Source organism: Hyaena hyaena, unplaced genomic scaffold (genome assembly GCF_003009895.1).
Source record: "Hyaena hyaena isolate Hyena2069 unplaced genomic scaffold, ASM300989v1 scaffold_440, whole genome shotgun sequence".
Taxonomy (NCBI): domain Eukaryota; kingdom Metazoa; phylum Chordata; class Mammalia; order Carnivora; family Hyaenidae; genus Hyaena; species Hyaena hyaena.
The window spans coordinates 247,054-273,149 of NW_024081072.1; the positions used below are offsets into that span (position 1 = coordinate 247,054).

General features: G+C 38.7%; 1 protein-coding gene and 1 pseudogene across 1 annotated transcript in view; both read right to left on the reverse strand.

The window, feature by feature from the left end:
• Positions 1-764: 764 nt before the first annotated feature.
• Positions 765-1,293, reverse strand: LOC120245925 (annotated as a pseudogene).
• Positions 1,294-4,681: 3,388 nt separating this feature from the next.
• The window catches only part of WBP4 (WW domain binding protein 4), a 77,031-nt gene continuing 55,616 nt past the window's right edge, over positions 4,682-26,096 (reverse strand). The window contains exon 10 of the mRNA XM_039253157.1: positions 4,682-5,008. Coding sequence (XP_039109088.1) covers positions 4,798-5,008 — 211 coding nt within the window. The 3' untranslated portion in view covers positions 4,682-4,797. The remainder of the gene's footprint in view (positions 5,009-26,096) is intronic.

Below are 26,096 nucleotides of genomic sequence, written 5' to 3' on the forward strand. Positions count from 1 at the left end.
GATAGATATTTTTCCATCCCTCACTTTCAATCTGTAGGTGCCTTTAGGTCTCAAATAAGGCAGCACATAGATGGGTCTTACTTTTCTTTTTCATTCATTCTGTCACCTTATGTCTGTTGATGGGAGCATTTAGTCCATTTACGTTCAAAGTAATTATAGTGGTGCCTGGGTGGCTTGGCTCGGGTCATGATCTCATGGTTGTGAGACGAAGCCCTGCTTTGGGCTCCATGCTGGATGTGGGGCCTGCTTGGTATTCTTTTTCTCTCTGTCCCTCCTCCTCCTAATGAAAACATTTTGAAAATTAATATTGACAGATATGTATTCATTGCCATTTTGTTACTTGTTTTGTGGTTGTTTCTGAAGATTTTTTTCTGATCCTTTCTTGTCATTCTCTTTCATGCTTTGCTGATTTTCTTTAGAGATTTATTTGGATTTCTTTATTCCTTACATGTTTATTAGTTTTTGATATACGGTTACCATTAGGTTTGTATATAATCTCTTCTGCACTAGCAGTCTATATTAAGTTGATGATCATTTAAGTTTGAACTCATTCTTCTCTCCTCTGCATGTTTTAGGTATATATTATTGTATCCTTTTTTGGGGGAGTTCCTTGACTGATTTTGTAGAGAAATATTCATTTTTATTGCTTTTGTGTTTCCTACCTTTTTACTGTCACTTTTGGTCTCCCCCTTTTTTGTTTTTTATTTTTATATACCAATTTGTATTTGTATTTTGTATTTTTTTAATTTTGTATTTAAAAAAAATTTTTTTATGGTGACAAAAATTATATTTAGATTTAGCCAGCTGGACTCAGTTTAGATGATCCCAATTTTGTTGGCAACTTCCAAAGCATCATAGTCAGGAGCCAGTCAAACATATGCTTTCTTTTCTCCATCAGGCTTGATCAGCGTGTTGACCTTGGCCACATCAGTGTCATAGATCTTCTTCACAGCCTGTTTGATCTGGTGCTTGTTGGCCTTGACATCCACAATGAACACAAGAGTGTTGTTGTCATCTATTTTCTTCATGGCTGACTCGTTCGTCAGCGGGAAATTGATGATGGCATAGTGGTCAAGCTTGTTTCTCCTGGGGCACTCTTTCGAGGACATTTGAGCTGCCTTTGGAGACGCGGTGTCGGGCCGTCGGAATGTAGGTGACATGTGGATCTTCTTTTTTGTTTTTTTTTTTTTATGACTGGATGCCTCTCAGCACTGCTTTTCTGGCCTACAAGGCCTTTGCTTTGGCTTCAGCTTTGGGAGGGGCAGGGGCTTCCTTTTTTGCCTTTGGTGCCATCTTTGTGAAAGGCTATATTTTTTATTTTTTAAAAGTTATTTATTTATGTAATCCCTGCACCTACTGTGGGGCTCAAACTCATGACACCAAGATCAAAGTCACATGCTCTACTGATTGAGACTGCCAGGTCCTCCTTTCTACTCAAAGAGTCCCATTTAATATTTCTTTCAGGGTTGATTTAGTGGTCATGAACTCCTTTAGGTTTTGTCTGGGAAACTCTTAATCTCTCCTTCTATTCTGAATGATAAGCTTGCTGGAAAAGTATTCTTGACTGAAGATTTTTCCTATTCAGCACCTTGAATATGTCATGCCACTTTTTGTCTTGCTGCTTTGTTTGTTTACTTTATTTATTGAGAGAGAGAGAGAGAGACAGAGACAGAGACAGAGAGAGATGAATCCCAAGCTTTCAGTGCAGAGCCTGACACAGGGCTTGAACTCACGAACCATGAGGTCATGACCTGAGCCAAAACCAATAGTTGGATGCTCAATGAACTGAGCCACCCAGGCTTCCCTGTCTTGCTTTTAAGATTTCTTTATTACTATATTTTTTCAGTTATAATGTATCTTGGTGTGGGTCTGCTTTTGTAGATTTTGATGGGAAATCTCTGTGTCTCCTGTTCCTGGTTATCGGTTTCCTTCTCTAGATTAGGGTACCTTTCAGCTATTTCTTCAAATCAATTTTATGCCCCGTTTTTCTCTCTTCTTATGGGAGTCCTATAATATGAATGTCATTACATTTGGAGAAGTGAATTCCCTGTCTGTTCTTGTGTTGTGTAATTGTTTTTACTCTCTTTTGTTCAACTTGATTATGTTCCATTACTCTTCTAGGTCACTAATTTGTTCCTCTGCTTCTTCCATCCCATTATTCATTCTGTCATGCATGTTTTTCATTTCATTTATAACCCTTTATCTCTATGTTATTCCTTATCTCTGTTGTCTCATGTCCAGTTTTCTCAAGTCCAGTGAGTATCCTGTGGTCATTGCTTTAAACTCTCTGACATGATAGATCTGTTTGGCTTACATCTCTAGCCATGGACTTGTCTTGTTCTTTGAGTTGGGAAAAATTTCTCTCATTTTGTCTACTTTTCTGTGTTAAGTCAGGTAGGTCTTCTGCTCTTAAAAGTAGTGATTTATGAAGAGGAGGTCCTGGGGCACTCTGCAGTTCAGTATTCCCTGTTCACCAGAACCTGGCACTGCAGGGGAGTATCCTATGTGTGTTGATGTCCGGCTGTTGTCGCTCTTCCTTTCAGTGTAGTCATCTGCACGGACTCTCTGCATATTGTGGGCTATGATTGTTCTCTGTAGTGTTAGTGGGGAAGCAGTGTTAGCAAAATTTGTGTTGGGACCCTAGTCCTATACTGGATTTCCCAAAATGCTGTGGCAGCTGGGGACTTGTGCACTGGGGCTAAGTGGTGGGGGTTCAAGGTTTGGCACGAGGTAGCGCTGGGTGATTTGCAGTGGCAGCTGTATACCTGGTGGCTAGGCAGGGTGTAAGCATGGCTTTAGCAAAATTTGCACTGACTTCAGGGACGAGGCCACCAGACTTGGAGGGGGAAGTGCTCTGGAAAACTTGTGGGTATAGTATATTGGTAGTACATTAGGTAGCAAGTGTCTGTGCAGCACCAACTTCTGCAGGTGGCTCTGTGTTTATGCTGGGGTGAAGGAGGAAAATGGCACCTGCCAGCGCCCTCATTTTCCAAGTCCCTTAACATGCCCCTTACTCAGTAGGAACAAATCTATTTGTCCCTGGCGTTGTGTAAGCTCCTGTTTCCATGTTGCCTCTCCAAGCTGGCTGCTCTTTAAGAGCAGAGACACAGCTATCACTTGCCTTGTGCAAAGTCGGCTGACTCCTAAAGCTCCAGGATCCGAGTCCCATTGGTTTTACAAACCAGAATTCAGCCTCCCTGAATTAGTCTTCCTCATGTGAGCTCCCTGGTGCAAGGGCCTGGCTCTCTGCTCTCTTCTCTGCATGCACAGTCCCTCCCTTCTGTGGGCAGCCTCTCTCTGCCTATCTGACCTTCCTAACCTTTCAGATGCAGCTCCACCTATGTACTTACTTAGTTGTGGAGTTTATTCTGCCAGTCTTCAGATCATTCTCTGGTTTATTGACTTGGATTGGACAATATCTAGTTGTAAATGTGGGACAGGGTGAGCTTGGGGTCCTCTTACTCCACCATCTTCCCAAGCTCCTGATGATAAGGTATGTTTTTTGCATATTTTGTATGAGCTAAGCGGGGGTAAAATAAAGCATTTTTTAATGGTCTTATTACTTTCTCTAGTCGAGGACAGTCAAGCACCAAAATGCACTGCTTAGGTAGATGACACATACACTATTGAGAATCTAAAATATTTCTTCATACTGCTATATATTCATGAGATACCTAAATAAGTAGACTGAGCAAATATAGACAATTCTCCAAATACTGTTTCACCAATGCTATGTTAACTCTGGTCAGTATTAGAAGGAAAAAAAAATCCAATCCAATATTAATTTACTTGTTCATAAAGTTTTTAATAAGCTATCATTTTCTTACATGTACACTAGTAAACTTAAAAAGACAAATATTTACTATCAAACATTAAATACTGTACAATTTATAAAAAATATAATTTTAAAAATTTGGAGTAATAAAGGGAAGAAACCAACTTCAAATGGATAAAATAAGAAAATTCTACTACTTTTTAAGAAATTTAACCTGAAAAGATATTTCCAGTTTGTCTAAGGGAATACTAAAAATTTTTACTGATGCCAGAGATCATACTACTTTTGTTCAAGCCTTTATATAGCTTTAAATAATCCTGAAAAAATTACTTTCCAGTACATATAAGGCTGTTAAACAGAGTGCATGACTGAGAGAAGGATTATGCTAGTATGTGAAATCATGAAGAACAAGGATATGTCTTATTCATCTTTATATCCTCAGCTTCTAGCATAATGCTTAGCTCAAAGTAAGTAATAATGTTCAAGCAATGCTTGTTGCTTTGAACCAAACTGGGAAAATACACCTTTGGTCCAAACTTCATTCCATATTAAGCACTACTTTTAAAGTACCTGAGTTGCAGTCCTGGTTCTTGGCCCTTAACCTTAAACTGAGTATGGTAAGCCTTTGACAGGATCCTCAGAACTGAAACACATGGGCCTGTAATCTGTCATGTGGTCTGATTCTTATTTCTTGGATAAGCTAGTATCAGTGTACAAAAGTAATGCACTTTCAGTGCAGGATAAGAATGTGCTTATGAGTAAGAATGGAATAAAGGTCTTGTTTTTCCATGTTTTAAATAGCAGATACATAGCATCTTATGACATAATTAGCATTTCTGGACGCTCAACATAATACACTGTATTACAATGAAATGTGGTGGTAGGCTTCCATTTTAGGAGCAAAAGTAAGTTTCACGTAAAAAAACTATTTTATTTGTAGCATTTAAACAAACGCAGAGGAGCTTCAAGATGTACAGTCTCCATGTGGTCTGAAAAGCAGGTACAAAAAGCTTCTTTTACAATTATTGATCATCCCCTCGTTGCCTTAAATTTCTAGATTTTCCATTTTCAATTCTTCTCTTTTTAAAGACTGGGGCCACTCCATCTGCCACGATTCCAAGAGAAGTAACTGTTTTTTCTTTAAATACCACTTTAGGTTGTCCACCAATATCAGGTTCTGAAGTTGATACATACTCATTTTCAGTGCATGGTAGTTCAAAATCTACCTCCTCGCTGAAAAAGAAAGTAAGAATAAAACCATTACTTACTAGACTAAGACAAACTTTTACACAACCTCCAAGTCCACCACAGGCCCAAGATCATCGTTCTAATGATAGTGAGAAGTTAAAAGTCATTTCAAAGTAGGAACTTTAAAAATACTGATTTTATAATATTATTTAATATACAGAGTACTTATTTAGGGGGATACATGTCCGGGAAATTCTTCTTATTCTATTCTTTTAATTTCTATTATTTTATTCCTTCTGCACAAAGCACGTATCATCTAAGGAAATGCTTGTGCTTACACAAGACTAGCAGTATAGGTTGCAATGGTGGCTATGGGACAGTTATTTATGGAAAACTGGTTTTGCCATGAACTGTCAACAAGGGCTCTGGGGGCTTACACAGCACGTGATGAAAGCCATGGAATCCCACTGTCCTAGGGTAGGAGACTCTACGTGGCTGTTTGCCTCGCATTCCTTTTCTAAGATCTAGCCACCCACATGGTTAGTGAGAGTAATCAGTTGAGTAGTCTAGAGATTGGTACCTGATTGACATGAACCTGTCATAGTATTCTACCCTCTACACAGTCAGCTGGTCCCTGAAAGAGCTACTAAGTCATGCCACACCCATCAGTCCCCCAGTGAACTTTTTGAACATGGCCCAGAAAGACCATTATGTTTAACTGTCTACTGGCTAAGAACATAAAACCTGCAGGGAACTATATATCCTCCTATTTAAAGGAATTCTGCAATGACTGAGAATAAAGCTGGCTTACAAGGAAAAGCAGCAATGAGGGGCAGGGGGCAAGAGAGAGAATCCTGCCAATTCAAGCCTTGCTCTAGTTAGCCCCTCAGGCTCAGCCCAATTCCTTCTTTTCCTGCAGCTTGGTAGGTAGAACCTTCCTGGGAATCTTTGAACTAACAACCTATTTCTTATTTAAGGGAACTATCACTTGAGTTTCTATCACTTGAAAGCAAAAGATTTAACTGGTTAGTATTTATTATAGATTGACCATATAAACAAGGGTTTATGTCTAAGTTCTCTATTTTGTCCCATTGATCTGTGTGTCTATTTCTGTGCCAGTACCATGCTGTTTTGATTACTACAGCTTGGCAGTATATCTTGAAATGTGGGGTTGTGATATCTCTGGCTGTGTTCTTCTAAGACTGCTTTGGCTGTTTAGGGTCTTTTGGGGTTCCATACAAATTTTAGTATTATTTGTTCTAGTTCTGTGTAAAATGCTATTGGTATTTTGATAGGGATAATACTGTATCTGTAGATTGCTTTATATAGTACGGACTTTTTAACCGTATTAATTCTCCTAACCCATAAGCATGCAGCATGAAATATCTTTCCATTTGTTTGTGTTGGCTAAAACTTAATATATGCTATCAGGTCAATTATCTTCAAGGTACACGATAACAAATTTGCTTCCCTCTCCAAAAGACAATGTAGAAAGGCCTACAGAAATAGTTTTACAAAATCTTTTCATGTCCCATCCTATATATACAGGAATAAAAACAGGTTTAAAAAAGTAGGTTTCTAGGCATTGTAATAAATATCTTTTAAGATTTTAAGTAATCTCTATACCTAATGTGGGGATCAAACAACCCCGAGATCAAGTCACATGTTCTGCCAAATGAGCCAGCCAGGCACCACTAATTTTTTTTTTAAATGTAAAAATAGTTTGGAAATTTGCTAGGCATACAGCAAAACAAAAACAGAGAATGTAAGTACAAAAATAAAATTTCAAACTAGTAATGGCTAGTTAAAAACTAAAACAAAACTTTTCTACATAACATAAACATTTCTTCAAAATCTGATGAGGGGATGCAGCAAATAGGGATTCTCATTGGAACTGGTCTTAAATCTGGTTTGTTCTGAAAAGAGATGCCTTCTAAAACTTTTCTTTACTGTATTAAAAATATATGTTGGGGCGCCTGGGTAGCTCAGCTTTAACGGTTAAGTGGCTGGCTCTTGGTTTCAGCTCAGGTCATGATCTCATGGTTCATGAATTTGAACCCTTCATTGGGCTCTGCAGTGACAGTGCAGCCTGTCTGGGATGCTCTCTCTCTCTCAAAATAACAAATAAACTTAAGAAATATGTATATTGTATTAATATAATTAGTACATATATTAAATGCCATTTTTGTTTGCTTTTCCTATTTCCCTATTTCCTCTTAGACTGCCAACAATGGTGCTTTTTCTAAGAAGGTTAGTAGCCCCTGCAATTGATAGAGTATTAATTCTTGGCTTTTTATTCTTTTATTACAGGAGAAGAAACAGGTTTAAAGAGGTTAAATAACATGACCAACCAAACTGTTATGTAAGTAGTAGAGCTTGGATTAAAATTCATGCCTGTCTGACCTAAAACTTGTATCCTTTCCCCTAAACCATTCTGCTTCCAGGTGAAACTAAGAAATTCTATTAGCCAAGGAGAGAAACATTTGAGGAATAAAGTATAGCAGGGTTTGGTCACTGGAAAAATGAATCTGTATCCAAGAAAATCTGACATGAGATTCACTTATTTCATTTGAATCTTGGTGCTTCTTATTGTATTTTGATAGAGTGATCAAGCTCTAACATTTTTTTTTTAAGTTTATTTATTTATTTTGAGAAAGAGAGTGTGAGCTGGGTAGAGGCAGAGAGAGAGAGAGATTGAGAATCTCAAGCATGCTCTACACTGCCAGTGCAGAGCCCGATGGAGGGTTCGAACCCAAGAACTGCTGATCATGACAGCCGAAATCAAGTCTAGCACTTAACCTACTGAACCATCCAGGTGCCCCTAGCATTTCTTAAGTGGGATTATGGGAAAGATAAAATAAAATAGAGAAGGGTTCCATCTTTGAAATGACAGTTCTAGGAAGTTCCAAACTGGAGGTTAACAGAAGTGGCACTGAAGTAGGATATATATCATCATGACAGACTTAAAGAAGAAGTTTGTATTTGAAAGAAAAGGCAAGAGACTGCAAGTAAATCTATTACAGAGAAATGTCTATTCAAATAACTTTGGAATAGTTACAAAAAGTAATTATACAAGCACTTCCACAAAACCATACTCATTTCCAAATTCAAAATGCAAGAACTGCAAAGGTTATAGTGTCTGAACACAACAAATAAAGGTGGAAAAAACACCCCCCCACGTGCATATTTTAAAATATGAAAATTAATAAAAGGAAACCTTTAAACAATTGTTTTAAAAGGAAATCTCATTTAGAATGGAGTCAGGAGGCCAGCAGGGCAAGCTCTCAAACCCTTCCACCTCTCAATTCCAGATCCAATGGGAAGAGAGGGACACTGCACATGGATACTATTTTGCTATCCCAACAGGAGGAAGAAAGGCTTTCCTCCTCCTCCAAGCAACAATCTAGTCACTGAGACACTCACAACTCAGCCAATGAAAAGCCATTATATTTCCAGTTCCTAGTTTACTCTAATGGACTTTTTTGTTTATAACAGCCTTCCCAACATCCTTCTTTCCTCTTTATTAAAGGGGATCCCTCTCCTTCCTTCTGAAGACTTGCCTATTGTTTTGCCCTATCTTGTTTGTCCTGGACTGCAATTCTCTAGTATTACCGAATTAACCTTTTTTTTTTTTTCTGGTTAAAAAAACTGGCAATCTTATTAATTTTAAAAGTTTATTTTGAGACAGTGAGTATGTGGGAGGGGTAGAGAGAGCAGGAAAGAGAACCCCCAGCAGGTTCTGTGTTGTCAGCATGGAGCCCCACATGGGGCTCAAACTAATGAACTGTGAGATCATGATCTGAGCCAAAAATCAAGGGACAGAGGCTTAACCAACTAAGCCAACCAGGCACCCCTGGCAGCTTTAAGGTTACCATTACTTGATCAAAAAGAGATCCAGTGAAGACCCTCAACAACTCTGAGGCTGGTGAGTGAAAAGATGACAGTAAATACAGAGCCAATTGGATATGGTGTCTTCTTGCCAACCATGGAGTTTGAAGGTAAGTTTTCTCCTGGATTTTGAGTGCCGTGCTTTGTGTTTAAGCCTCCAGGCTTCATTTGGAATCTGTTTTCAGGCCTTGTTTTTCTTCTGACCCCCAAACTGAGAGTACTTGTGTGGCCTTCGGTCTGACTCCTTTTAGGACTTGATATCTTTTAGGACATGATGAAACCATGCTGGTCTCTGGCTTGACCCCTGTCTGGAACTGGACTGTGTCTACTGAGACTGTTCTAGCCCTTGGTCTGACTCCTTTTTGGATTCGGACTGTTCCTGTTGAAACCGTGTTTATATTTTTATTTTATTTTTAAAGTCTTCTTATTTTTGGGAGAGAGACTGTGAGCAGGGGAGGGGCGGAGAGAGGGAGACACAGAATACAAAGCAGGCTCCAGGTTCTGAGCTGTCAGCACAGAGCCAGATGCAGGGTTCAAACTCACAAGCTGTGAGATTATGACCTGAGCCGAAGTCCGACACTTAACCGACTGAGCCACCCAGGTGCCCTGAAATCGTGCTGTTTAGAAATTTCTTTCTGCTCTAGAGAAAAGCCTCTAAGAAATGGGAGAACAGTCAACAAAATGCTCAAGGGTGTCCACTTCTCATGTTTCTGGGATTCTGGCTGGTTTTATGTTTAAAATCTATGGTTCTGGGATGCCTGTGGCTCAGTCAGTTGAGCATCCAACTCTTGATTTCAGCTCTGGTCATGATCCCAGGGTGGTAGGACCAAGCCCTGCATTAGGCTCTGCACTGAGCATGGAGCCTGCTTAAGATTCTCACTCTCCTTTTGCACCCCCCACCCCCAACTCACTCACTCTCTAAAATAAGAATAAAAAAATCCCACATTGGGCTCTGTGCTATTAGCACACTTCAAGTTCTCTGTCTCCCTCTCTTTCTGTCCTCCCCCATTAATTCACGCTCTCTCTCTCTCTCAAAAAAAAGGGTCCCTGGGTGGCTAAGTCAGTTAAGTGTCTAACTCTTGACCTCCCGTTCAGGTCATGACCTTGTGGTTTGTGGGTTAGAAACCCACTTCAGACTCTGTGCTGGCAATGTGTAGCCTGCTTGGAATTGTTTCCCTCTTTCTCTCACCAAAAAAAACCTAAAAAAGACTAAAAAAATTCTATGGTTGTTATGCATGCAAATTTATAACTAAATGGATCAACTTAGCCAAAAGTAATTTCAAACTTCAATGGCTATTATGGAAAACTTAATCTTCAAAAATTGTTTTACTCTAAATTAGAAAGCTGTGATTTGCAGAAAAACAAAAACACAAACAATGGACTGGGATGCCTATTTTTCATTAAAAATTTTTTAAATCTTAATTCTGGTATAGTTAACATAGTGTTATATTAATTACAGGTGTATAATACACTGATTCAAGCATTCTGTATATTAGTGACATTGTGATAAGTGTACTCTTAATCCCCTTTACCTGCTCCATGCACCATCCTTCCCCTCTCCTTTCTGGTAACCATCACTTTGCTTTCTATTTCAGAGTCTGTTTTTGACTTTTGTTTCTTAATTGGTTTCTTAAATTCCACATATGAGTGAAATCATATGGTAGGTGTCTTTCTCTGACTTAATTCACTTAGCATTATGCCCTGGAGATCCACCCATGATGTTACAAATGGCAAGATTTCATTTTTTTAAATGGGTGAATAATATCCCATTGTATGTAACACAACCTTTTCTTTATCCATTCATATATTGATGGACACTTGCGTTGCTTTCATAGTTTGGTTATTGTAAATAATGCTGCAGTAAACATAGAGGTGCATATATCTTTTCGAATTAGTGTTTTTGTATTCTTTGGGTAAATATCAGTAGTGAAATCAGTGGGTCATATCTGGGTTCTACTAATTTTTTGTGGAATCGCCACTCTGTATTTCACAATGGCTGTACCAGTTTGCCTTCCCAACAGTTTCTTTTTCTCCACACACTCAGCAACAGTTATTGTTTGTATTTTAGTTTTTAGCCATTCTGACAGATATGAGATGACATCTCATTGTGGTTTTGATTTGCAATTCCCTGATCATAAGTTATACTGAGCATCTTTTCATGTGTCTGTTAGCCATTTGTTGGTCTTTTCTGGAGAAATGTTGGTTCACGTCTTCTGCCCATTTTTTAATTGGAGTTATCTGTTTTGTTGAGTTGTATAAACTCTTTCTATATTTGGATACTAACCCTTTATGATATATGTCATTTGTAAATGTCTTCTACCATTCAGCAGGCTTTTAGTTTTCTTGGTTGTTTCCTTTGCAGTGCAGAGGCTTTTTATTTTGGTGTAGTTTATTTTTTACTTTGTTTCACTTGCCTCAGTAGAGCTATCTAGAAATTGTTACAGCTAATGTCAGGGAAACTACTGCCTGTGCTCTCTTTGAGGATTTTTATGGTTTCAGGTCTCACATTTAGACTTTCATCCATTTTGAGTTTAATTTTTGTGTATGGTATAAAAAGTGGCCCAGTATTATTCTTTTACATGTAACCGTCCAGTCTTCCTGACACCATTTGTTGAAGAGACTGTCTTTTCCTATTGCACATTCTTGCCTCCTTTGTTGAAGATTAATTAACCGTATAATCATGGGTTTATTTTGGGTTTTCTATTATGTTCTTTTGATATATGTGTCTATATTTGTCCTAGTTCCATACTGCTTTCATTACTACAGCTTTGTAGTATATCTTGAAATCTGGTTGTGATACCTCCAGTTTTGTTCTTTTTCAAGACTGCTTTGGCTATTGGGGTCTTTTGTAGTTCCATATGAAGCTTACTATTGGTTTTAGTTTTGTGAAAAATTCTGTTGGCATTCTGATAGGGACTGTATTGTATCTGTAGATTTCTTTTGTTTTATGGACACTTTAACAATATTTGTTCTTTCAATCCATGAGAATGGAGTGTCTTTCTGTTTGTGTGTGTTGTCTTCAATTTCTTTCATCACTGTTTCATCATTTTTGGAGTTTAGTTCTTTCACTTCCTTGGTTAAGCTTTCTGCTAGGTTTTTACTATTTTTTGGCACAACTGTAAAAGGTTTTTTTTTTTCCCTTTAAATTCTTTCTGCTACTTCATTATGTATATAGAACTGTAACAGATTTCTGGAAAAAATTTTTTAAGTAGGCTCCACATCCAACATGGCACTTGAAGTCACGACCCTGAGATTAAGAGTTGCGTGCTCCACAAACTGAGCCGGTTAGGTGCCTTGTATTTCTATATACTGATTTTGTATCCTGTTACCTTAATGAATTCACTTACCAGATCTAGTAGTTTTTTGGTGAAACGTTAGCATTTTCTATATAGTATCATGTTATCTTCAAGTAGTTAACATTTTACTTCTTCCATTCCAATATGGGTATTTTTTGTTTTTGTCTAATTGTTGTGGCTAGGACTTCTAACAGTATGTTGAATATAAGTGGTAAGACTGGACATCCTTGACACTTTCCTGATCTTAAAGGAAAAGCTCAGGTTTTCACCACTGAGTATGATTTTCGCTGTGGAGTTTCCATATAAGGCCTTTATTATGTTGAACTATGTTCCCTCTAAACCTACTTTGTTGAGGGGTATAATAAATGTTGTACTTTGTCAAATGCTTTCTCTGCATCTGAGAATATGCTTTTTATCATTTCCCTTATTGATGTGATGTATCATATTGATTAATTTGGGAATACTGAACTACCCTTGCATCCTCAGACTAAATCCTACTAGACAGTGAATGATTTTTAAAATGTATTGTTGCTAATATTTTGTTGAGGATTTCTGCACTTATATTCATCAGAGACATTGGACAGTAGTACTTTTTTCTGTAGTGTTTTAATCTGGTTTTGGTACCAGGATAATCCTGGTCTCATAGTATGAATATGCAACCTTTCCTTCATCCTGATTTTTGGAAGAGTTTGAGAAGACTAGGTATTAATTCTTTAAATGTTTGGTAAAATTCACATGTGAAGCCATCTGGTCTTGGACTTTTTTTAATGGGAGGTATTCTGATTACTGGTTCAATTTCAGTCCTGGTAATTGGTCTCTTCAAATTTTCTATTTCTTCCTGACAGTTTGGGAGGTTATACATATGTTTCTAGAAGTTTGTGTGTTTCTTCTAGGATTGTCCAATTTGTGGGCATATAATTTTTCATAATATTCTCTTATAATCCTTGGTATTTGTGTGATGTAGATTGTTATTTCTTTCATTGCTGATTTTGTTTGAATCTTTTTTTTTTTTTTTTTTTTTTTTTTTTTTTTTTTTTTTTTTTTTTTTTTTTTTTTTTTTTTNTTTTTTTTTTTTTTTTTTTTTTTTTTGATGAGTATTACTGGTTTTTGAGTCATGGTTACCATTAGACTTATATATATATTTTTATATATCTTCTGCATGTAGCAATCTATATTAAGTTGACGGTCACTTAAATTTGAACCTATTCTTTACCCTTCTCTCCCCCTGCCCACATTTTTTACACTCTTTTATTTTGTGAATCCCTTGACTGATTTTATAGATATTTATAATGCTTTTGGGTTTCCTACTTTTCTTACTCCTCCTACTTATGGTCTGTCTACCCATGCAGAGTCCCCTTTAACATTTCTTGCAAGACTAGTTTAGTGGTCATGAATTCCTTTAGTTTTTGTTGGTCAAACTTTACATCTCTGGGATGCCTATTTTAAATTGTACCTTAAGGGTTCCAGATGTTTTCAGGGTACTAAGTTTGCCTTTTTGCAAAATGCTATTTACAAATCAACTGAGGCAAACAATTGAAGCTATCAAAATAAAAGCCATCAAAATGGCTTCTGAGTCTTTTTCTCCCTCCATTTGCACCCATTTTGTGCTCAGCACCCACCTCTGGCAACATTTTTTCTGTTCTTTCTGCTGAACTTGCCTTTTCCTTTTAAAACCTGCAAGTTTTCTGAGGAACTAAATAAACCTCAAGTTCCTTACGTCCCTTGGACTAAGGCTGAATTGTGAGCCATAGTTAAAAAGTTCCCTAAAGTGACTAAGGACCCCAATAAGATTGCTGAAGAATTCAACAGAGTTATTCAAACTTACCACTTTAATTTCTCAGATTTATACCAATTATTCCATGTGCTTGTTGGTGAGAACCAGGCCAAATACTGGATGAAACTAGCCAGAGGAGAATATCCTGAAGGGTATTTCAAAAAACAAACATCTAACTTTTGGTAAGATGCTAGAACACTTGTTGGACATTTCCACCAAGCAATTACAGTAGCTCTTCCTAAGCCTGTTGACTGAAACAGTGTTTGCAGGTACAGGGCACATAACCAGCTTTGAAAACACATAAGGGACAGAGATTTATGCAACATGGCGGAGAAGAGGGGGCTCAATACTTTCTGCCCACATCTCTCAAAGAAGGGCTGAAGTCCAAAGACTCTGAACCCCAAGAGTCTGGGAGGAAAGGAGACGGAGTCTACTAGGAAGACAGCCTCAAAGGTGCGTGACTGCCAACTGGGGGAGGCAAAATGGGCTAGGACATTGAGGTGTGGAGGGGAGGGATCCCCTTCTGCAGAGAGACAAAGGGAAAGGGAAAAGAAAGAGTGGCTAGGGAAATGTAGGACTGTATCTGGACAAGAGAAAAACCTCAGACGCAGAAGAGTATTATCATCCCACTGCTAACTGCAGGGCAATCTTTGGACAGGGGCTGGTTGCCCTGTTCCAATGCCTGAGGACAAGGGGAGTCCCCTCCAGGTTGGGTGGTACATCATAGACTCAGTCGACATCAGGAGGAACTGGTTCCCAGCTCTGAAGTGCTGCGGCTCATGGGATTACATCTTAGGCTGCATCATTAACACGCACAGAATGGGAGCTCAAAACGCACCTAAGTGTGGTGCATAGGAGACAGCCTATTTGGTCTGCACTCCTGGAACAGTGAGGACAGATCCAAAGAAGTGATTTGAGAAACCTGGTTGTGAAGAAGGGACTGAGCGGTCACCAATTTTCTCCCCACAACCCCCAAGGCAGGGCGTCAGGGATTGGTCTGCAGGGGCCCACAGTGGAGGTGGGACCTGCATACACCAAACCACTCCATTTACGCTGGGTGGCTGCTTATCTACTGGAGCTGCAGAGATGCTGCTGAAACAGCCCCTCCTCCTGACCAGCACTGCTGCAGTGCCTGGAGTAACTCTAGGGCTACTTCAAGGAACAAATCAAAGTACACATGGTGGGGAGTCCAAAACATCACTATAAGTGGGGAAATAAAATAACCAAAGTCCTAACAAAAGAGAGCAAGTGACACTCTTCAAAAAAACCTCCTGAACAGCCAGGCCCTGAACAGTGTATGAGCCACCTTTAATATAGCAGTACTCACAAATGCAGAGCATATAACAAGCTTCTAAAACTTTACAAGAGACAGAAAGCTAGCCAAAATGATGAAACAGAAGAATTCGCCTTAAAAGAAATTCCAGGAAGAAGTGACAGCTAAAGAACTGATCAAAACAGATATAAGAAACATAACTGAACAAGAATTTAGATAAATAGTTATAAAATTAATCGCTGGGAGTGAAAAAGACATCGAAGACAGCAGAGACTCCATTGCTACAAAGATCAAAGATCTTAAAAATAGTCACACTGAATTAAAAAATGCTATAAATGAGGTGCAAAATAAAACGGAGGCAGCCACAGTGTGGGCAGAAGAAGCAGGAGAATAGGTGAATTAGAAGATAAAATTATGGAAAAAGAGGCAGCCAAGAGAGAGCTAAACTGATCCAGGAGCACAAAAGGAGAATTCGAGAACTGAGTGATGCAATCAAATGGAACAATATACATATCATAGATATTCCAGAAGAGAAAGGAGCTAAAGGGGTACCCGAACAAATCATGGCTGAGAACTTCCCCAATCTAGGGAAGGAAACAGACAACGAAATCCAGGAGGAACAGAGAACTCCCTTCAGATGTAACTTGAATCGATCTTCTGCATGACATATCATAGTGAAACCGGCAAAATACAAGGATAAAGAGAGAATTCTGAAAGCAGCTAGGGATAAACGGGCCTTAACATACAAAGGTAGACACATAAGGGTAGCAGACCTATCTACTGAAACTTGGCAGGCCAGAAAGGAATGGCAGGAAATCTTCAATGTGATGAACAGGAAAAATATGCAGCCAAGAATCCTTTATCCAGCAAACCTGTCATTCAGAATAGAAGGAGAGATAAAGGTTTTCCCAAACAAACAAAAACTGAAGGAATTCATCACCACTAAACCAGTCCTACAAGAGATCCTAAAGGGAACTCTATGAGGAAAATGTTGTAAGGACCACAAAGGACCAGAGACATCACTACAAGCATGAATCCCACAGAGAATGCAATGACTCTAAACCCCTATTTTTCAATAATAACACTGAATGTAAATGGACTAAATGCTCTAATGAAAAGACATAGGATAGCAGAATGGTAAAACAACAAGACCCATGTATTTGCTGTCTACAAGAGACTCATTTTAGACCTGAGGACACCTTCAGATTGAAAGTGAGGGGATGGGGAACTATCTATCATGCTACCGGAAGTGAAAAGAAAGCTGGAGTAGCCATACTTAGACAAACCAGACTTTAAAGTAAAGGCTGTAACAAGAGATGAAGAAGGGCATTATATAATAATTACAGAGTCTATCCGTCAGGAAGAGCTAACAATTAAAAATGTTTATGTACCGAATTCTGGAGCACCCAAATATATAAAACAACTAATCACAAACACAAGCAATTTTATTGCTAATAATGTGCTAACTGGAGGGGACTTAAATACTCCAGTTACGGCAATGGATAGATCAACTAGACAGAGAATCACTAAAGAAACAATGTCCCTGAATGACACTTTGGACTAGATGGACTTGACAGACATATTTAGAACTCTACATCCCAAAGCTATGGAATTCACTTTCTTCTAGAGTACACATGCTACGTTCTCCAAGACAGATCACATACTGGGTCACAAATCAGGCCTCAATAAATATCAAAGAATTGAGATCATACCATGCACACTTTCAGATAACGTTATGAAGCTTGAAATCAACCACAGGATAAAGTCTGGAAAACCTCCAAATGCAGGGTGGTTCAAGAACATCCTACTAAAGAACGAATGAGTCAACCAGGCAATTAAAGAAGAAATTAAAAAATATATGGAAACAAATGAAAATGAAAACACAACAACCCAAACCATTTCAGATGCAGCAAAGGCAGCCCTAAGTGGAAAATACATTGTAATGCCAGCCTATCTCAAAAAACAAGAAAAATCCCAAATATAAAATTTAACAGTATATCTAAAGGAACTAGAAACAGATCAAGAAAGAAACCACAAATCCAGCAGAAGAAGAGAAATAATAAAGATCAGAGCAGAAATAAACAATACAGTATCCAAAAAGACCCCAAATTGATAAATCTCTAGCCAGACTTCTCAAAGAGGACCCAAAGAGATAAAATCACAAAGTAAATGGATTTATCACAAGCAATACCTCAGAAATACAAGCAATTATCACTGAATACTATGAAAACTTGTATGTCAATAAACTCGACAACCTGGAAGAAATGGACAAATCCTGAATACCTACACACTACCAAAACTCAAATAGGAAGAAATAGAAAAATTGGAACAGACCCATAACTAGTGAAGACATTAAATCAGTTATCAAAAATCTCCCAACAAATAAGGAGTCCTGGACCAGATGGCTTCCCTGGGGAATTCTACCAGACATTTAAAGCAGAGTTAATACCTATTCTTCTAAAGCTGTCCAAAAAAATAGAAATGGAAGGGAAACTTTCAGAGTCATTCTGTGAAGGCAGCATTACATTATTCCCAAACCAAACAGAGACCCCACCAAGAAGAAGAACAGGCCAATATCCCTGATGAACATGGATACACAAATTCTCAGCAAGATACTAACAAATTGAATTCAACAGCATATAAAAAGAATTATTCACCATGATCAAGTGGGATTCATTCCTGGGCTGCAGGTCTAGTTCAGTATTTGGAAATCAATCAGTGTGATAACATTGTGTTAAAAAAAAGAAAGGAATAGAACCATATAATCCTGTCAATAGATGCAGAAAAAACATTTGGTAGAACACAGCATCCTTTCTTAATAAAAACCCTCAAGAAAGTAGAAGGAACATACTTAAACATAAAAGCCATTTATGAAAAGCCTATAGCTAATATCAATCTCAATGGGAAAAAACTAAGAGCTTTCCCCGAGATCAGGAACACGACAGGGATGTCCACTCTCACCACTGTTGTTTAACATAGTGTTTGAATTCCTAGATTCAGCAATCAGACAACAAAATGAAATAAAAGACATCAAAATAGGGAAAGAAGTCAAACTTTCACTTTTCGCAGATGACATGAAACTCTATAAGGAAAACCCAACAGACTCAACCTAAAGTCTGCTGGAATTGATCCATGAATTCAGCAACGTCACAGGGTACAAAATCAACATACAGAAACTGGTTGCATTTTTGTATACCAATAATGAAGCAACAGAAAGAGAAATCAAGAAACTGATCCCATTCACAATTGCACAAAAAAACCATAAAATACCTATGAATAAACCTAACCAAAGATGTAAAAGATCTATATGCTGACAACTACAGAAAGCTTATGAAGGAAAATTGAAGACACAAAGATATGGAAAAACATTCCATGCTCATAGATTGGAAGAATAAATATTGTTAAAATGTCAATACTACCCAAAGCAATCTACAGATTCAATGCAATCCCAATCAAAATTGCACCAGCATTCTTCTCAGAGCTAGAACAAACAATCCTAAAATTTGTATGAAGCCTCAAAAGACCCCAAATAACCAAAGTATTACTGAAGAAATCCAAAATGGAAAGCATCACAATCCCAGACTTTAGCCTCTACTACAAAGCTGTAATCAAGAGAGTATGATACTGGCACAAAAACAGACACATAGACCAATGGAATATAATAGAGAACCCAGAATTGGACACACACATGTATGGCCAACTAATCTTTGACAAAGCAGGAAAGAGTATCCAATGGAAAAAAGACAATCTCTTTAGCAAATGATGCTAGGAGAACTAGACAGCAACATGCAGAAGAATGAAACTAGACGACTTTCTTACACAGTACACAAAAATTAACTCCAACTGGATGAAGGACCTGAATGTGAGACAGGGAACAGTCAAAACCCTAGAGGAGAAAGGAGGCAACAACCTCTTTGACCTCAGCCACAGCAATTTTTTACTCGACACATCTCCAAAGGCAAGGGAATTAAAAGCAAAAATGAATTACTAGGACCTCATCAAGATAAATAGCTTCTGCACTGCAAAGGAAACAATCAACAAAACTAAAAGGCCACCGATGGAATGGGAAAAGATATTTGCAAATGATGTATCGGATAAAGGGCTAGTATCCAAAATCTATAAGGAACTCACCAAACATCACACCTGAAAAACAAATAATCCAGGAAAGAAATGGGAAGACATGAACAGACACTTCTCCAAAGAAGACATCCAGATGGTCAACAGACACATGAAAAGATGCTCAATGTCATTCATCATCAGGGAAATACAAATCAAAGTCACACTGAGATACCACCTCACACTGGTCAGAGTGGTTAAAATGAACAAATCAGGAAACTAGAGATGCTGATGAGGATGTGGAGAAACGGGAACCCTCTAACATTGTTGGTGGGAATGCAAACTGGTGCTGTGTTCTGGAAAACAGTGTGGAAGTTCCTCAAAAAAATTAAAAATAGAACTACCCTATGACCCAGCAACAGCACTACTAGGAATATACCTAAGGGATAAAGGAGTGCTGATGTATAGGGGCACACATACCCCAATATTTATAGCAGTGCCTTCAACAACAGCCAAATTATGGAAAGAGCCTCAATGTCCACCAACTATGAATGGATAAAACAAAATGTGGTTTATATATACAATGGTATATACTATTTGGCAATGAAAAATAATGAAATCCTGCCATTTGCAGCAATGTGGATGGAACTGGAAGGTATTTTGATGAGCGAAATGAGTCAGTCAGAGGACAGATACCATATGTTTTCCACTCATATGTGGATTTTGGGAAACTTAAAAGAGGTCCATGGTGGAATGGAGGGGGAAAATAGAGAGGGAGGGAGGCAAACCACAAGAAACTTTTAAATACAGAGAACAAACTGAGTGTGGATGAGGGGTGGGAGACGAGGAAAAATGGGTGATGGGCATTGAGGGCACTTGTTGGGATGAGCACTGGGTGTTGTATGTAAATCTGACAATAAATTATATTTAAAAAAAAAAGGACCAAGATGAAATGGTAAATTGCCTACCCCAGCTTTCGTCAACATGACAAACCTGCTCACTTGCATTCTAGGTGAGTCACCTACTAGAAAGTCTGCTAAAATGATCAATTTTCAACCCTGGCAAATGAAGGTCCCTGAACATGCACACCCCCCAAACTTAGTTTCTGCTATTATTGCAAAGATCCAGGGCAGTTAAAAAAAAAAAAAAAAGTTGTTATAATCTTAAGCTCTCTTGGCACCTTCTAGTCAGTCTTTCTAATGACATCCTAATTCCCAATGATGGGGCTCTGAGGAACTATAGGGACTCTTCCTCTTAATCAGCTTCGGGAAACTTGCCTCCAGATTGGGAGTAAATCTCTCTCTTCATATGGACAGCAGGACTATACTCTTTGTCATCCACCCCTCTGCTACAAAGCAGCCCCTGCCTCGGAATAGTAAAATAGTTCAAATAGTGGAAGGGAGGGGTGTCTCTCTAGTAAATCTCATCAGGTTCCTATGTCTGAACCTATACCCTTTTGTTGAGTTTCTTTTTTTCCTTAGTTATCACACCTCTATTCATTTATTGGGCCTAGATATCTTAGATAAATATCTCATGTCAGAATTTCTTTATTCCAAGAGGGAAGTAATTTTAGAATTTGACAGTAGTAATCAAAATACCCAAGCAGAGGAACTAGATGACCTTTGACATCTTTTATTTGTTCCTACTGAATTAGCTACCAGCTCTTTATGAGTAAAATCCCCAAGTGATATTGGCAGAATCTACAATGAACCTCCCATCAAGATTCAGACAGAGTTCTCAAAACCTCATCCTATAGTTAATCAATACCCAGTAAGTAAAGAAGCCCTTTCAGGATTCAAATGTGTAATATAAGGTTACAAGACCCCAGGGCCTCACTATCGCCTTTCCTATTCCCTGTAGTGAGTTCTTTACCTGGGAAGTACTTTACCAATGGCTAAGGATGGAGGTTTTTCTAGGACCTCTGAACAATAAATAATACTGCTACCTCTTGAGAGCCTGTTGTTCCTAACCTCCCCCCACCCCATATGCTACTGGGATCCATTTCTACCGAAAGAAAATTTTTCATTGTAATCGACTTAAAAAGTACGGTTTCAGTATTAAGAGTTGATGGGGATAGCCTGTATCTGTTTTTCATTTGGAAAGAATGGGAATACACCTGGACAGTAATTTTCCAGGGTTTCACAGACAGTACTTCTTTTTCACAATCTTAAAAGCTGATTTGGATATCAAGTTTTCTGCAGGGTCTATTTTACAAAATGTAGGTAATATGCTTCTCTGGACTTAAAGGGACATAAAATCTCCAAAGAAAAATTACAGTTTGCTCAAACTCAGGTTAGACACTTAGGGCAACTGATCTCAAAATAAGGACTACATTTGGATCCAGGCAGACTTCAAGGCATCCTGAATTTCCCCCAACCTAAAACTAAGCTGTAACCACACCGAGATACCACCTCATGCCAGTCACAGTGGCTAAAATGAACAAATCAGGAGACTCTAGATGCTGGCAAGGATGGGGAGAAATGGACACCCTCCTACACTGTTGGGGGGAATGTAAGCTGGTGCAACCCCTCTGGAAAACAGTATGGAGGCTCCTCAAAAAATTAACAACAGAACTCCCCTATGACCCAGCAGTAGTACTGCTAGGAATTTACCCAAGGGATACAGGAGTGCTGATGCATAGGGGCACATGTACCCCAATGTTCACTGCAGCACTCTCAACAATAGCTAAAACATGGAAAGAACCTAAGTGTCCATCAACTGATGAATGGATCAAGAAGATGTGGTATATTTATACAATGGAATACCACAAGGCCATGAGAAAGAATGAAATCTGGCCATGTGTAGCAACATGGATGGAACTTGAGGGTATTATGCTGAGCAAAATAAGTCAGGCAGAGAAGGATAGATACCATATGTTTGCACATATAGGTGAATTAGGAGGACCATGCAAGAGAAGGGAAAAAATAGTTGAGGAGAGGGAGGGAGACAAACCATGAGAGACTCTTGAATGCTGAGAACAAACTGAGGGCTGATGGGATTGGGGGCAGAAGGGAAGGGGGGTGATGGGCATGGGGGAGGGCACTTGTTGGGATGAGCACTGGGTGTTATATTTAAACCAACTTAACAATAAACTATTTAAAAAAATAAAAATAAAAATAAGCAGTGATTATAAGGCTTTCCTGGATTGGCTGGCTACTGCCAAAACTGAATTCCAAACTTCTCTATAATGGCTCAACCTTTACACGCCTTATTAAAAAGTGACAAACATAACCCTGTTATTTGGAGAGATGACATGGCCTTTGAGAACTTAAAGCCTAATAAAACCCCTTGCTCTTGGACATCCTAATTATCAACTTCTCCTTTTACCTTTATATGTGAGAAGGCAGGGAAGGCCCTTGGAGTACTCATTCCCAAACATGAGGATCATCATGGACCACACGCTCTCAAGGCCAACTAGCCCTGTGGCACAGAGATATCCCCCCTTGCCTCAGAGCCATTTCTGCCACTGTTTTAGTTAAGGTCACTGATGAAATCGGGGATTCCCTTCATGCATCCTTGTGTCCTGTGCAGCAGAAGCCCTCTTGAATTCTCTTCACACTCTTGCTCACCACATATGAGATCCTCCAGCTAACTGGTCCTCGTATAACTCCTTCTCACTGTAGTAACCTTAACCCTGTTATTCTCCCCTCCTTTATGGATGAAACCCCTCATGCTACTTAATGCTGACAGCTCAACTTTTGATTCCCTGCGACCATTTACAGGAGACTCCTTTAACCAATGCAGAATTTTCATGGTTTACTGATAGTTCTTATTTAAAGGATAAAAATGGTAAATACTGTGCTTGGTATATTACTGCATACTCGTTTTGAGGTCACTGAGGTGGCACCTTTAACCTTTGACTACTTTAAGCCCAAGAAGCTGAGGTACACGTCATTATTTGAGCTTGTACCTTAATCAAGGGTAAATCTACAAATGTTTATACCGACCGCTGGTATACTTTTGGGAGAGCTCATGACTTTGGAATATTATGGAAACAAGGTGTCCTTACCTCCAATGAAAATAAAAATGACTTATGTCCAAAATTTATCAGATGTCATACTTTTGTCAATAGCTCTAGATATTATTAAGGTTCCTAGGCATTCTAGGCTTAACTCTCTTAGAGGCCAAAGGACACCACCTCGTTGATACCTCTACCAAAAATGCTGCACTCAAGGAGACCAACAGCCAAACCTGTGTCAAGGTCCACAGGCATAATATCCCAAATGATAATTTGGAAAAACTGACAAGTGATATTTAACAACTGTCAGGAACAGTATTTGAAATGTAACAATTATTGGCTTGATAAAAAGACAACTTTGGGGGGTGCCTGGGTGGCTCAGTCAGTTAAGCGTCCAACTTCGGCTCAGGTCATGATCTCATGGTTTGTGGGTTCGAGTCCCATGTCAGACTCTGTGCTGACAGCTAGCTCAGAGCCTAGAGCCTGTTTCAGATTCTGTGTCTCCCTCTCTCTCTGACCCTCCCCTGCTCATGCTGTCTCTATCTCTCTCTCAAAAATAAATAAAACATTAAAAAAAAAAAAAAGACAACTTTGGTTTGGACTAAATAACAATCTGTTCTTAACAGTAGTTCTAAGATTCCTAATACTTAGTTCTGTACATGCTTTAAAACTATGGTCTACTGGTAAAATAGTAGCATTCAACAACCAATATTGGTGAGGAAAGTTAAGAAGGCTGCAAAAAAAAGTGCCTAACTCACTTGTCCCAAGTACATTCCAGGGAAACCTGTTTGTGAAAATGGGTTTCATACAACTTGTCCCTCTTATGGGTAAATGTTTTAGTATTGGTTTACAAGTCTTCTCACTGGATCAAAGCTTTCCTTTGTAGACAAGACAATAATGTTTCTGTGGCTAAAATTCTGAGACTATCCCTACCTGGGAACCCCTCTCAAATTTCACAGTGACTGGGGAATCCTTTGTACTGGCTAGGTGCTTTGACAAATCTATGCTGTTCGGCCAGTTTTAGAACACTTTTGTTGTGTATATCATCCTTAATCCTCAGAGTTACTCACATGCAGTAATGGGATTAGTAAAACCCAACTTGTACAATTTGTAGAGACCCTCCAAAAACCTTGACTGAAACCTCTCATGCTCTGAGATAGTCACAGGATGTCCAATACACTTGGCTCTTGCCTCCTCTGACCCACCGTTAATAGAAGAAAATAAGGGCACCTGGGTGGCTCAACTGGTTAAGTGTCCAACTCTTGATTTTGGCTCAGGTCATGATTTCACAGTTATGAGCTCTGTGCTGAGCATGGAGCCTGCTTGGGATCCCTATCTTCCTCTCTCTCTGCCCTTCCCCTGCTCACATGTGCGTGCTCTCTTTCTCAAAATTCCTTGCAAACTGAAGATTTTGTCTGTTGGAAAAGGCACCTCCACATACTCTTCTACCTTACCAGAAAGACTCTTATCAGGAACTATAAATCAATCCTTATGCCTCCAAACTCCAGGGAATAGACTTTTGGTTCATGTGACATATGTAAAGAAAGCACCAGGGGTGCCTGGGTGGCTCAGTCAGTTAAGCGTCTGACTTTGGGTCAGGTCATGATCTCATAGTTGTGAGTATGAGTCCTGCAATGGGCTCTGTGCTGACACCTTGGAGCCTGGAGCCTGCTTCAGGATTCTGTCTCCCTTTCTCTCTGCCTCTACCCTGCTTGCTTTTTGTCTCTCTCTCAAACATAAACAAATATTAAAAAAGAAACAAACAAACAAAGCACCAAACCCTGACTGGGCCTGTACATCATCTGGTGACCTGAAAGTACAGATGTCCTGGAACTGAAGCAGATGACACCTGATGACACAGTTTTCCCAAGGTGTTTGTACTAGGCTGAATACCTTTTTCTCATTTTTCTTCTTTCACATGGAAAGACAAGGGGCTGATCTGCATTTTCCTCTTCTTTTGATTATGGCCTTTATGAAAAAAACCCTTATCATGATCCCAGGACAAATTAATTTCACACTTTCTCTTTCAAAGGGTCAGAAGGTTCAGAATTCATGGAAGTATTATTTCATCTAAACTCTTAACTGACTTTAGATTCTTATCCAAATTAATGGTCTCTGATTTTGCAAATTTACTGACTATTATTAATAGCACATTTGGTTCTAAACACTTCTTCTGAGATAATACTATTTTAAAAATGTCTTCCAAATTTTGCTATTTTACAAAAAGCTCACCGGCTTTTGCTTCATGATTATACTGGCACTGTATCTTCCAAAATGCACTTGGGTAATTCTTTCAGTGTGCAGTATCTACTATTGCGTTTTCATGGTTGCTTTAAGTGGGGACTTCTGGAAAGGAGGCATACATGAGTCCAGATTGCATTCATAGAGAGAACCCTTCTCCCCCTATTTGGCATAAGTGCCAATAAATATTTCACATGTCTACTTTCAGATCAAGAGTCCTTGTTTGGAACCATTATACAATTTGGCATCGTTACTTCTGTTTTGTGTAAATTATTTTAAGCTTTATGTATTTTTTGCCTACTGAACTTAAAAAAGTGTGCCCAATAAAGTGATGTTGCCCCAACACTTTGAGGTGATCTCCAACACTTAGAACCTAAAGAAGATTGGGACTTTAAGTGGGAGTACCTCAGTTTCTTCCTCTTAACTTTCCTAGCTAATCAAATGTGGCTTTAAGTAGTTTCCAACTGCTATGCACATTCTTTCTGATATTACACATGACAACCTGGAAAGGTCCTTCCAGACTCTGAGGGATAAACACACTGAATATGGAAAACCTGACTTGATTAGTGATATATACATATATATATACATATATATATATATATATATTTTTTTTTTAAGTAGGCTTCATGACCAGTGCAGAGCTC